Source organism: Leptinotarsa decemlineata, unplaced genomic scaffold, assembly GCF_025532065.1.
Source record: "Leptinotarsa decemlineata unplaced genomic scaffold, Ldec_3_MD MMD2_tig00001719_RagTag_RagTag, whole genome shotgun sequence".
Taxonomy (NCBI): Eukaryota; Metazoa; Arthropoda; class Insecta; order Coleoptera; family Chrysomelidae; genus Leptinotarsa; species Leptinotarsa decemlineata.
The window spans coordinates 10,058,803-10,070,897 of record NW_027412569.1 but is presented as its reverse complement, the minus strand read 5'-3'; the positions used below and the strand labels follow the sequence as shown (position 1 = coordinate 10,070,897).

Below are 12,095 nucleotides of genomic sequence, written 5' to 3'. Positions count from 1 at the left end.
GCTCACAAAACTTTGGTAGACATATCTTACCAGATAAAGAATAGATAGTAAATGCATTGACTACTTCAATAAAGTGTCCTTGAAAAAATAATGTTTAAACATGGGGCCTAAGCCTACACTCTTGCCCATTACCAAAAACCGCAACCGATAACCAGATTCCTGCACGAATCCTCTTCTTATTAAAAAAAAACATTTAAAACTCTCATGTTCACTAAACATATTGATTTTTATTTATTAATATTGAAAAAGAAGTTTTTAATCTAAATGGCCTTCCTAATTTAGGAGTACCACGTGTTCCTGCCGAAAAAAAGAGGAATGCTTTTAGTGAATATGATAGTTTTTTTCAATGAAGCCTACATTTTGATATAGATTTCCTAAGGAGCTTTCAAATATAAAATGTAATTCTAGGTAAACTTTCTGTTGGAAACATCCTGGCAATCCCAGTCCATTACCAGAGTAGTACCTTGCACTTTGTCCATCACCTCATCCCCCGCAGTCGTAGACGAAATGTAAGACAAATCCTTGTAGAATACGGCCGAAAAACAGAAAATAGCTTTGGCAGGGTCATCTCAACTTTAAAAGTTTACAATATTTGAGTATAAACGGGTTGTTTAATAAAACAAGTAAGAGTTTCTCAATATTTTTAATAACTGATCCACCTTAGCAGTCATCATACTCATCTGTTGGTGTGGCTTGAGCTATCAACTATAATTTTGAATACGGAATTATGTACTGAAGCCTTTTTTACAAAATATTGTTGACATATCTGCAACGCCTGTTTCACTACACAAAACTCTGATGTGAAATTTCATTATGAAGAAGAATAGGTGTTGTTAAATAGTGTAACGAATGTGAAGCCGCCCCAAAACGCTGACCCATACGCCAGCCGATTCATCGAATAAATACATGACTCATCATAATACAAAGATTGTTCACCAAGCGCTCACAAATTTATTTTAAAAATCCCACTTCTGACACCAATTGTAACGAATTAGAGAATCAACTGTCTTACACAAATTTATTTCTAACAATATTTCACTATCACCAACTAATTTATATTCAACACTCAATTTCTTAATTTATTTCTACTATTTGACTTCCTTGTTTAACCTGTCAATTTACTTTTTGAATTCAACTGCCCTCTCTGGACGAGAGCCGGCCTTATATATCGGTAGAGGTCCATTTGTAGAATTCTGTAATCTGTTTGGTACACGCCTAGAATTTTCCCGGCGGTTTCAGACTGCATTCTTTCACGGTGAGTCATGTATTTATTCGATGAATCGGCTGGCGTATGGGTCAGGGACGGCTTCAGATTCGTTACATTAGCTTGGATGTTTATCAAGTATCAGTCAATGTCATCACAAAAATCGAAAATATTGTTCAATTTAGGCTTATGTTTTGGAAAATGTATCAGTTTGTGTCCATTTTTTGGTTTTAAACTACAATTCTCATTTCATGACAATTACAGTTTAATGAGAATGAAATAATGTGGTTTTGTAAAGATACAGATTTTTTTTTACAGATACAGGTATTTTTTCACAAAATAGCCACTGCTAAATATTTTCGATAAAAATCTGTAGAAACATAACCACTCGAAGTTGTGGCTTTATAAATAAGATTCTATCTTGGATAATAAAGCATATTTTGATTTGATACATATACCTAAGTAAACTTTTGAAGCTGCTTTTTTTTGAAGTTTTTGCGTTTAATTTGGTGAAAAAATTAATAGATTTTACTTTGAAAGGTGCATTTTAATAGGACATTCAATCAGCTGGACTGCTTTCATGAAAATGGCTTACTTTTTGATAAAATTAAAAGTAAAAAAATTATACTGCTACCAAAAATTCAAGCCTAAATGTAATAGCACTTTCTACATTTTCAGGGTATAACTGAGCACCAACAAATTAGTTTTCTTTCTGACTTTGAAAATAGGAAGAATAGAAATAACTACAAAATGCAGTATTCCTTTTTTTACTCTCAAAGACCTTAACTACCCTCAGAAAGGATCAGTGATAGTGGCCCCGATCATCCCCAACTTCTCCAGTAGTTCCATACCACATACTTTCTTGTGTACTCTCATGAACTCCTTCAATCATTCAACGGCTGTGTACTTTCGAGTGCCTCACCAAATCGCAGTTACGAATAAAAGCTTTGCCACAAATCTCGCATTTGTGTGCCTTCTCCTGTCTATGTTTTTTCATGTGAACCCTCAACTCAGAGTTGCGCACGAAAGTCTTCGAGCACAACTCGCACTGAGGTTTCTCACCAGTATGAGACAGCATGTGCACGGTCATCCTCTGCTCGCTGATGTACTTGAAACAGACTTTACACTGAGGATGGTTGCTTTCGTGTTTCTTGAGATGCCACGTCAAATAAGTCTTTCGTGCAAAAGCTTTCGGGCACCAGTTGCACTTGAAAGGTTTTTCACCTGTATGCTTCCTCTCGTGCTCGATGAGATGCCTCTTGATGGAAAATACCCGCAAGCAAACGTTGCAAGTCAGAGATTCCAGTCCTTTGTGTTCTCTCGTGTGTATTCTAAGACTCTCCGCCGTCTTGAAGGTTTCCGAACAAATGCGACATGTTTTCACAGCTTCGTGTGTTTTCAAATGTGTCTTGAGATTACATGGTCGTGAAAAGGCTTTGGAACATATCTCGCATATGAAAGACTTTTCTTCCGAGTGGATTGTCTTATGTCTCTCCAAACTGGTATTACTAGCGAAAAGCTTCATGCATATATCGCATTGTTTCTCTTCTTTGGTATGCGATTTCATGTGCCACGCTAAGTTATTGTGGTGACTGAAAGACTTTCCGCATACTTCACATTCGGGTCTTTTTCTCGTGTGGCACTTCATGTGCTGCTTCAGATCACCCCGCAGAGGAAAAGTTTTAGAGCATATTTCACATGCTAGCAGCTTCTTTTGAATGTGCAAACTCTTGTGGGCCTTCAAATCTTCAAGTAGGTCAAACTTTCTGGGACACAAGTCACATGAAAACGGTTTTCCTTTGCATTTTGATTTTCTGTGTCTATTTAGAATATGCTTCTGAGTGAAAGTTTCCCCACATGTATCGCAAAGAAAAGGTCGCTCTGCAAGTCTGGGAAGGATTTGGAATGAACCCCGACGGAAATTTTCACCTAAATTCTGATGATGAGGTTGTTCAAGTTTCCATCTGAAATTCTCTTCATTGCTCATCTTGGCCCTCACTCTAGGTTCCTTCAGCATGTGCGCTCTATAATGTTGGAGGTATTCTTTTTTTCCAATGTAGAATTTTCCGCATTTGGGACAGAGAACAGGATTTTTGCCGAAATGAGAGCTGAGGTGGTTGTTTTTAGAGTGCAGCGTTTTAAATTCTGAAAAACAATGCCTTTTAGCACACAGTAAGGCCCAGTTTTCTATGTTCTTCAAAACGCTCTATAAATTATTACTGTTATTATAGGTTATTTCTATTGCCAATAGCAATGGCCAAACTAATGGGAATATATTTGAACAAGAATTGCCAATTGGTGCTGACAGTTTATATATTGGGAAAAAAATTCACTTTATTTTTTTCAACAGAACCTCATATATACCATTGTGTGGTAATATTCAAAACAATTGGATTTTTTTCTCAAAAACAACACAAATCCCAAGGATAGAACACTTGTTGGTCAAGATATTTTTCAGATTTTCTCCCATTTGCTATTTTCAGTAACAAAGTTCTTTCTATTTGAAAATAAAATGTATGCTGTATTTATTTCAGGGCCAGTTATTAGGTAGCATCATCTCTAAATCTGAAACAACTTTTGACATCTATTGGAAACACTTTCCCAATCCCAGAAAAGTAGTGACTATCAATGCGCGTTTCACTCACCAAGTTAGCGGGAGATGATGTAGGGAGGTGATTTTGAGAAACAGAAATACCTGAAATATTTTCAAATTACTTACTTTTTCTGCAGACCTCACATCTAATTTCGTTCCGACGCTTGTGAGAGAAAGACAACTTATCAGAATCTTCTTCCTCGATGTCGAAATCTTCACATTTAATTTCTTTTTTAATGGACTCTATATCAACGGGTTTACAGGAAACTTCTTCAGACTGTAATATATCATCCTCCGTTTTTTCCACTTTTATAGTTGGTTTAATTTCATCTGTCTCCATAAATGTGGAAGGATCAAAATTATTTTCTACGATATCCAAGGGTTCAGTTTTTATAGTTTCGTTGCTCTCAGCACCAGATTTCTCAACTATTATAATGGTATTTTCATCTTCTAGGTGAATTTTGAAGTCTTCATTGTTTATTAAAGCTTGACGAAGAATGGTATCATTCTTTTTCAACAAACTGATGAATTCAGAGATTTTTTCAAGTTTCTCAATGCATTTTGAACAAATAAGGCATCGTGTGTCACAAAAAATCTGAAAATATTTTTTTTTATTACATTTGGTAGTATTTTAATTTTGAAAATGAGCAGTTCAACTGTATAGTGAAATTCAGAAGCAAAAAAATTAAACTTGAAAAACTATATTGCACTTGATTTTGGAGTTTCTTGGTGAATGTTATATTAGACTTCCACTCAGCCATTGTATTCACCAGATTTGGCTCCATGCGAGTTTGTTCTGTTACCAAGATTGGAGAGACCCATGTCATATTTTGAACTTGAAAGTACCAGTCCAAAGATAGATCCTTGTGGAACCCCAAATATTACAGTTTTTCTTGGCCCCCTATCCTTTGTAATTATTCGTTTGTGACTGTAGAAGTATTTAATTTTTTTTAGACATTTCATGTTACATTTTTTCAATTTTACCTGTTTGATTTTTACTACACTTAAACTTCTTTGTCATCAAGAAGTTGATTTCTATTGATGATAAACAAACATAGACTATCTCTTTCTAAATAAAAATTTTGATCATACTCACATTTACATCTGTGAGGGATTGAAAAAGGACTAAACTGGATTCATCTTCAAATGGTACTAAATTCTGTAGATTAGCACAGATTCTGCAAACTCGAGTTGAATACAAGGACAGTGACTCAGGAGTTGAGGAAAATTGTGTTTTTGGTTTCTTGGCTTCATTGCCAATTTCAACATCAAATTCAAATGTCTGCTCTGCACCAGATTTTACCATAACTCCTTCAGTGCTTTTTGACTGTTCAATGAATGTCAAAATATCTATAAGAGTATTGATACATGAGTTACATACATTTCCTGGCAATTTTTTTTCCAGAGTTATCTGAAAAATAAAAGGTTGGCTTTGGTGCAGTAATTTTTACAACTTTTCATGAATTATAAAATTGGTGAATATAAATAATTAAAAAGTTGAACATTTTGCTTATACATTTTTTGAAAATATAAAGAATCTTATAACTATTATCCCAGAGCTGACAAATCTACATCATTTCAACAACGATAACTATTTGAACAACAATGTGCGTTTGCTACCTAGACAGGGGAGTACTATTACAGATATCAGGGGATATATTTTCAACATCCTTACTACATTCTTTGAACCTCCAGTTTCTCTGAATGGAAACTTGTTCAAGTTCTCATATTATCATCGCAATTTTTTAGTCATCAACATCTGATACAAAATGGAAAAAAAAATTCCAAATATAAGACTTTTGAAAATATGGTAGGCGCTTATCATATAAACATTAACTGAACTGAAATGACTTACATCATTTTTAGTTATGTGAAGAAACAAATTAAATAAACATTCTTCTCGTTCAAAGGATTTCAGATCATTTCGGCTAAAACAGATTCTACAAATAGATGTAAAATCAAAAACCAATACATTTGGCATCGCTTCAATGATATTCATCTTGAAATTTCATTGAAACATGACTTTTATGTGAATAATTAAAGTAAAAAAACTTTTCTCAAATTATATCTAAAATCCAAACAAGTAAAAATACAAACATTAGACTTCTTCTTTTCCTTCGTTGGCCTCAGCAACTACGGCTATCCGGCCAGTTGTTAACGAAGACTATTAGTAAATAAATTGGTTAGGACTTTCGCAGCCGATATTTTCAGTGTTACTATTTTCATTCGGGTTTGAAACCCGTGCGTCCTAAACGTTTTGCCAGCATGAGCGACTGGCTTCTTCAGAGGTTTATTAATCTTGACCATTCACTGATGACTTCATCGGTGGCAGCATTGCCTCGAGCAAGACCACTGCGCCCATAGACGAAGTTTCCGTCACTATGGTACGGAGAAGCCTGGCCAAATGCGATCGAATGTGAAGCACCGGCCATAGAAATTAGAGAGAGAGAGAGTTTCTACAAAACTGAAACCCTTTTTGAGATTTGTTTCTACGTAAACTTCGCGGAACTTTATATATTTGATATGGTTCTATCTATATTATGTACGAATTAAGTGCACTAGCTAATGAAGGCCAATTGTATTGACTGGCTAGTCATTTTTTTAAAATATAAGTAAAATGACTTTTATTGTATTCAAGGGGTTTCACAGCAGGTTCAGAATCTGCCTTTTATTTGATTAAATATACTGACTACATATAATTGAGAGCTTTGATCCAAGGTTAGAATTCTTCAAGGTTAGCATTAAATGATGACAGAAGTCAGGCATTGCCAAGACTTCCAGATACTTTGGCGCCTTGTAGTCAATGCATATGCCACTGAAGATATCTGCTGCAGTAGTAGACGAAACGTTGTGCCTACGTTCTTATATTGATGACATCCTTTAAATAAACTTTTTCATGAGATCAACGCCTTTGGTACAAATGAAGCCAGTTTTGTCAAGAGTTTGTTATACAATGATATTAATGACACTTTATTGTGAAAATTTCACATTGTTTAGAAAACTTCAATACGTTTCACTATATAATTGGCTGTATAATGAAATACGTTTCATTTTTTTAAAACTCAAATCACTGTAAGGTGTTTATGAGTAAGTTAAGTATACGGTACAAATGTTAGATCATTTATTACTCATGAAAAAATAATCACAGAATTTCAAGAATATCATCGAACAAATCTGTTGAATCTCTTCCTGACGGTAACCATAAACAATGACCGACAAAAAGCTGGTGCCTTTCAGTGGCAGAACAGTTGGTTCATATAGATAGTGCAGCTTTTATTGCGAACAAGTCAAGAAGCTAAGTGTGCAAAGTTAAACATATGCCAATAGAAAAAAGGAAAAATTGGTTTCCTTGACACGGGAACTCAATCACTTCTTCTTTATTCTTGGCGAAGTCGACTGAAAAACACTTGATGCAGACATCAAGTTTTCTATGTACTGACCGAGCACTTGATTTTCTGATCGTAGCTTCAAATTCTCTTCCTTCACACTGTCCACTCTTTGAGAAAGATCATCTAATGTGTTTTGAAGCTCGAGCACTTGGGATATCAGGCGGGCCTTTTCTTCTTGTTCGTCAGGACTAGAATCGGGTTCCAGACTATTGTGTTGCGGGCTGGAGCTCCCGTTGGTGAAACTTGACTGTATGGAATCCATACTTCTGCCACGCACTATACTAGAGGAATCCGACATGGAATTGGTTTCGGATTCGTCAACTATGATAACTGAAATGTTTAGATTGAAATTGTGATAATTGGAAATTAATTAATTACCTTGCGGATCATCGTCAGCTAGTGGAATATTATTATCTTCTTGTAGTTTTGTATTGGACATCGGTATTTCTATTATTGGTAATACCTCGCAGTGGCAGTGACAATAAAATCAAGTTAACATAAATCAAAAATTAGGAATGAAAACAATGTATATTTTTTTTTCGTGTCAACGATGAACTCATCAAAAACTAGCGCCTGGAGGCAAACATCCTCGTAAGCATGCATGCTTATTGACAACTCAAAATTAGAGAAGGTCATCACCACAAGATGGCGAAAGTGTTATCGTAAAATTCAGGGAAAATAAAAAAATCGGTTAGATGACTCTTCTGACATTTACATGGTAATGGTTATATTTCGGTCTCAAAAGTATCGACTGCAATGGTTAGTAGCCTCGTGTTTTGGGTGACGCATGTTAATATTACTTCTTGCACCATTTTAGAACATCATGGCTAATTGCGCTATACCGTCATCTATAGGTTAAGTTACCCAACTTCAACCAAAATAATTTTCTTGTGTCATGGGCAATTACGTGTACCTAGATATACTTTTTGTAATTTATTGTTTCAAGTGTACTCGATGATTCTTTGAAAAAGTAGATTCAGGTCTAAAGACAGCCATACAGCTTAGGCTGACGAGCTTTTTGACAGTTCTAGTATGGATTCCCCAGGGGAAAACATTTAGGGTATCTATTTCCTATTCTTTATGATGGGTGTTCTATTTTGTCACAATAACCCCTTCTTCTGGATGGGGAACAGCGAAATATAAGACATTTTGTTCATCAGGACACATTCTTTTGAACATGTACATTATAATTGCACAAAACATGTCAATTTTGAGTGAATAGTAGGGAACAAAAAAAAAAGATTTGCATATCTATCCATTCAGTTAATTTAATAACTAAGTGAAAAATCAAATTACAAAAATCAAATTCCGCTAACCTAAAGATAGAGCCCTTCTGGTGTACCCTCCTTCTTTCGGTAGAGAACACTTTCCTTTGATTTTTTAAAATCTTCATTCATAACTTTCATTCTACGCTCTCGCAAAGCCATCAATCCGGCTTCGGTACAAATTGCCTGGAACAGAAAAAATAGAGTTAACAAGTGAACTTATGATTCAAAACAAAATTTTCCCGAAGCGTTTTACCTTAATATCGGCTCCCGAGAGGTCATCTTTGGCCATAATGAGCTCGTGAAGATTCACATCTTCAGCCAAAGTCATTCTAGAAGTGTGAATATTGAAGATGCGTTTCTTAGTTTTCTCGTCGGGAAGAGGAAACTCAATCTTCCTATCAATACGACCGGGACGAATGAGAGCCGGATCCAAAGTTTCAATTCTGTTTGTTGCCATAATCACCTAGAAAACATAATCTATTATCACTTAATAGTTAAGTTATCCCACTCCTGAAACATTTTTTATCCCACTCCTGAATTCTATGACAACGCTATAGAAACACGAAAACTGATTGGTTGATTTGCATGATGATGTTAATTCAAAAAGATTAGGTACCTTAACGTCTCCCCTTGAATCAAAACCGTCCAGTTGATTGAGAAGCTCCAGCATTGTTCTCTGAATTTCACGTTCTCCTCCAGAATTAGAATCGTACCTCTTCGTACCCACGGCATCAATTTCATCGATGAACACTATGGAAGGTGCATGCTCCTCTGCTACCCTGAACAGCTCACGAACTAGTTTGGGACCATCACCCTTTGAAAACAAAAATGTTTACTTAAAAAAAAGTGGTTGTTTGATAAGAAAAACGAATATTTCAGAAAACAATTTCTCACTATGTATTTCATTCTATAATTGTCATATCATAATGAAAACATCTTGAATAGAAAGATGCTCACTGGAAAATGGGTTTTAATTAAAATAAATTACATATACAAATTGACGATTCTTGATGTCCAACAATATTTATCTAAAAGACTTTTGAGCGAGATGATTCATATCCTTTAACAAGATAGTATCGACGACCAATCTCTCTATATGTATTTTCAAATATACATTGATAACCTCCTTGAGAAAATTTTATACTTACCAAATATTTCTGAATAAGTTCTGATCCAACGACTCTCAAAAAAGTAGCGGAAGTTTGGTTGGCGACAGCCTTAGCCAGCAGGGTCTTTCCGGTTCCTGGGGGACCATACAAGATCACACCTTTTGGTGGTTTGATGCCCATCTCTTCGTAGTACTCGGGGTGGGTGAGAGGCAGTTCCACAGATTCCTTTATTTCCTGAATCTGGGTGTCCAGACCTCCGATATCAGCGTAAGTCTCTTGAGGAGCTTTCTCTAGTTTCATGACGGTCACCATGGGATCAGTGTCATCTCCTAGAACCCCTACAACTGCGTGTACCTGGAAAAGTGATAATACGTGCCAATGAATCGATATTAAGAAACTCTCAATCTCTTATATTAATAATAATTTTGTTCAGATGTTTTTTCAATTTTATTTCCTATAACAGGTCAAATGAAATCCGATTTTTCCTTCTAAATAGGTGGATTCGGGAAGGAATATGATTCCCAAAAGTAGTTGTTACAAAAGTATTTTTTTCTTACGTGTAATTCAATGTTTATATGAAAATAGTTATTTCAAGAGGACCAACAACCTTCGAGTCACTAAAGAACCCTGGATACATATCAATACACCGAGTACGTGCACTTGTGTGTTACAGATACTAAGTGTATATAGTATGTACTTCTTACAGCAGAAAAACAACAGAAAGAAACCTGATAGTAACCCTTTTCTTGATGACTTTATATGGTTTTCAAACTTCAATCCAACTACAAAGTACACTTATAGGTTAGAACAGCTTCTACTAGGGTTACCAAATTTCAAAAGTATATTCTTCAAATACGAAAGAATCTAATATTTTTAGCTTCAATAACACAGATATTCGTACCTTGTGGTTCAGCAGTACAGAACAGCCTGGCTCCAGCTGATCCTTATCGACAAAGGATAAAATACTGACATAGTGCTCGCTACCAACAGAGGTGGAAACGATAGCATGATTGTCATCGATGATCTCTTCCAGATTACCAACGGACATAGGTGTTCCTAGCAACACAAAAAATTATACAATTTATTACAAATGATCACTATTTTCCAGTAAATATACATTTTAACAACGCTAAGTTTTGAAAATGTTTTTATCAGAGTGAAAAGATGTCATTTTATGAGACTCTATTGTCAAGTCTCAAGTCACCTTATCTCCAAAAGTGGAGCAGTGTCAAGTTTTGACTTCAGATTCATGATTGACAGACGAATGAGCAAACTAGCGCGAGCTGTAAAAACAAATATTTGCCTTATTTTCCAATGTTACCTCTAAGGTCATCCACTTTGGACCTCTCCTCCTCATTCTTCTCTTCCTGCGGCTTCAGTCTTTCTTGGTTACGGATGAACTCTTCCTCCATGAGTAGGTAATCCTTGATTCGCTCAAGTTTCAACAATTTCAACCTGCATCGCGTATGAGGCGTAACAGCCGGTAGTTTCAAGGCAGTGTCTGGTCCTTTTGTACGGCGCTTCTTCTTTCCCACACGAGTCGGGATCGGTGGTTCATATTTCTTTTTCTTATCTTTCTCTTCCTTCTTGTCGCTACCTCCCGCACCCGACTGACTTTGTCCCTGTGAAAAATATACATGAAAAGGTTGACAATGGAAAAGAACTTGATGTATACTTACCATTTTGTATCAACTGTTGACCCTTTGTTGGAAATGTTTTTCTAAAATTTACCAGTCATCTGCACAGATTACCGAATGTCACTTGTCAACAAAACATATGTCAAAACTGTCAAATGTGATTTCCATACTGCCAATTGCAAAGCTGCCTACATAGAACACAATTTAGAGCTAGCCCCAACTATATATATATATTAAATTGTATACTTAGATAATATCTATGGAGGTGGATAAAAGTGGTTGCAGATGTTTCAGTCGGTTTCAAACGTTTCATCTAAGATGCCTATTCATTGGTGTAGCATCCCACAAGTATAGAATTTTCATGAAAATCTGTCTTTCAATATGGCTCTCTTGATTTCATTCACACGGGCAGCTTTGAAAAGAAGGCTGATATCGCTATTATCGCTGTTTCTGTGACGGTACAGTGTTTCGTATTCTACAACGTGATGATATACATTGAGAAGTAGAGGTGAATGTGACACTGATGTATTATTTTAGGTTAGGTTTATGTTATTATGTATGCAAATGCATGAAACATTCCAGATTTTTTTGTATTACTTTCGTGAATCCATAAGAATCTAGAGTCATTAACATTATTCATCATCAAGTTTGATGTTGTGAAGGGTACATTATGAACAAGTTTTATTTGTATGTAATATTCGATGCGTTTCATTCGCATAGCGCATATTCGAATATTTTTTGACTAGAATGACTCGATTTAGAATGAGAATGACGAAAGTGACTCCAGAATTATGTTTAATATTTTGAGGAATCAAACGATCCTTTTATTCTTTAATGCTAAGAATTGCACGTTAGAAGGTATATCCATATAAAAACAACTCACTGATACAGTTTA

At 35.5% G+C, this 12,095-nt stretch overlaps 3 protein-coding genes across 5 annotated transcripts; all 3 read right to left on the bottom strand.

Annotated features, from left to right (window-relative positions):
• Positions 1 to 627: 627 nt before the first annotated feature.
• Positions 628 to 5,882, bottom strand: LOC111511856 (uncharacterized). 2 transcript variants are annotated; one of them, XM_023167877.2, is made up of 4 exons: positions 5,653 to 5,882; positions 4,894 to 5,208; positions 3,924 to 4,392; positions 628 to 3,349 (listed from the first exon to the last, which is right to left on the bottom strand). In XM_023167877.2, exons 1-4 carry the CDS (start codon positions 5,794 to 5,796, stop codon positions 2,097 to 2,099), a joined length of 2,181 nt encoding a protein of 726 aa, XP_023023645.1. In that variant the 5' UTR covers positions 5,797 to 5,882; the 3' UTR covers positions 628 to 2,096. The 2 variants fall into 2 exon arrangements, with proteins under 2 accessions (XP_023023645.1, XP_074032584.1); XM_074176483.1 differs by having other exon boundaries at positions 4,894 to 5,147; positions 5,653 to 5,785.
• Positions 5,883 to 6,903: 1,021 nt separating this feature from the next.
• LOC111511876 (short coiled-coil protein B) lies at positions 6,904 to 7,764 on the bottom strand. 2 transcript variants are annotated; one of them, XM_023167901.2, is made up of 2 exons: positions 7,565 to 7,764; positions 6,904 to 7,507 (listed from the first exon to the last, which is right to left on the bottom strand). In XM_023167901.2, the coding sequence occupies exons 1-2, from the start codon at positions 7,623 to 7,625 to the stop codon at positions 7,164 to 7,166; spliced, it is 405 nt and encodes a 134-aa protein (XP_023023669.1). In that variant the 5' UTR covers positions 7,626 to 7,764; the 3' UTR covers positions 6,904 to 7,163. The 2 variants fall into 2 exon arrangements, with proteins under 2 accessions (XP_023023669.1, XP_023023661.1); XM_023167893.2 differs by having other exon boundaries at positions 6,904 to 7,516; positions 7,565 to 7,760.
• Positions 7,765 to 8,436: 672 nt separating this feature from the next.
• Positions 8,437 to 11,392, bottom strand: Rpt2 (26S proteasome regulatory subunit Rpt2). Its single transcript, XM_023167909.2, has 7 exons — positions 11,243 to 11,392; positions 10,885 to 11,185; positions 10,465 to 10,619; positions 9,603 to 9,917; positions 9,071 to 9,268; positions 8,708 to 8,917; positions 8,437 to 8,637 (listed from the first exon to the last, which is right to left on the bottom strand). The coding sequence occupies exons 1-7, from the start codon at positions 11,243 to 11,245 to the stop codon at positions 8,503 to 8,505; spliced, it is 1,317 nt and encodes a 438-aa protein (XP_023023677.1). The 5' UTR covers positions 11,246 to 11,392; the 3' UTR covers positions 8,437 to 8,502.
• Between the last annotated feature and the right edge of the window lie 703 nt (positions 11,393 to 12,095).

What these genes read in the sequence shown, in the direction of transcription:
- LOC111511856 (XM_023167877.2), bottom strand. Translation starts at nt 5,796, where the DNA reads ATGAATATCATTGAAGCGATGCCAAATGTATTGGTTTTTGATTTTACA. An exon ending in AATCCCTCACAGATGTAAAT is followed by an intron (nt 4,393 to 4,893) that starts GTGAGTATGATC and finishes AAATATTTTCAG; the next exon opens with ATTTTTTGTGACACACGATG. An exon ending in ATGTGAGGTCTGCAGAAAAA is followed by an intron (nt 3,350 to 3,923) that starts GTAAGTAATTTG and finishes ATTGTTTTTCAG; the next exon opens with AATTTAAAACGCTGCACTCT.
- LOC111511876 (XM_023167893.2), bottom strand. Translation starts at nt 7,625, where the DNA reads ATGTCCAATACAAAACTACAAGAAGATAATAATATTCCACTAGCTGAC. An exon ending in AGCTGACGATGATCCGCAAG is followed by an intron (nt 7,517 to 7,564) that starts GTAATTAATTAA and finishes TAAACATTTCAG; the next exon opens with TTATCATAGTTGACGAATCC.
- Rpt2 (XM_023167909.2), bottom strand. An exon ending in CTGTACTGCTGAACCACAAG is followed by an intron (nt 9,918 to 10,464) that starts GTACGAATATCT and finishes TCACTTTTCCAG; the next exon opens with GTACACGCAGTTGTAGGGGT. An exon ending in ATTCAAGGGGAGACGTTAAG is followed by an intron (nt 8,918 to 9,070) that starts GTACCTAATCTT and finishes TATGTTTTCTAG; the next exon opens with GTGATTATGGCAACAAACAG.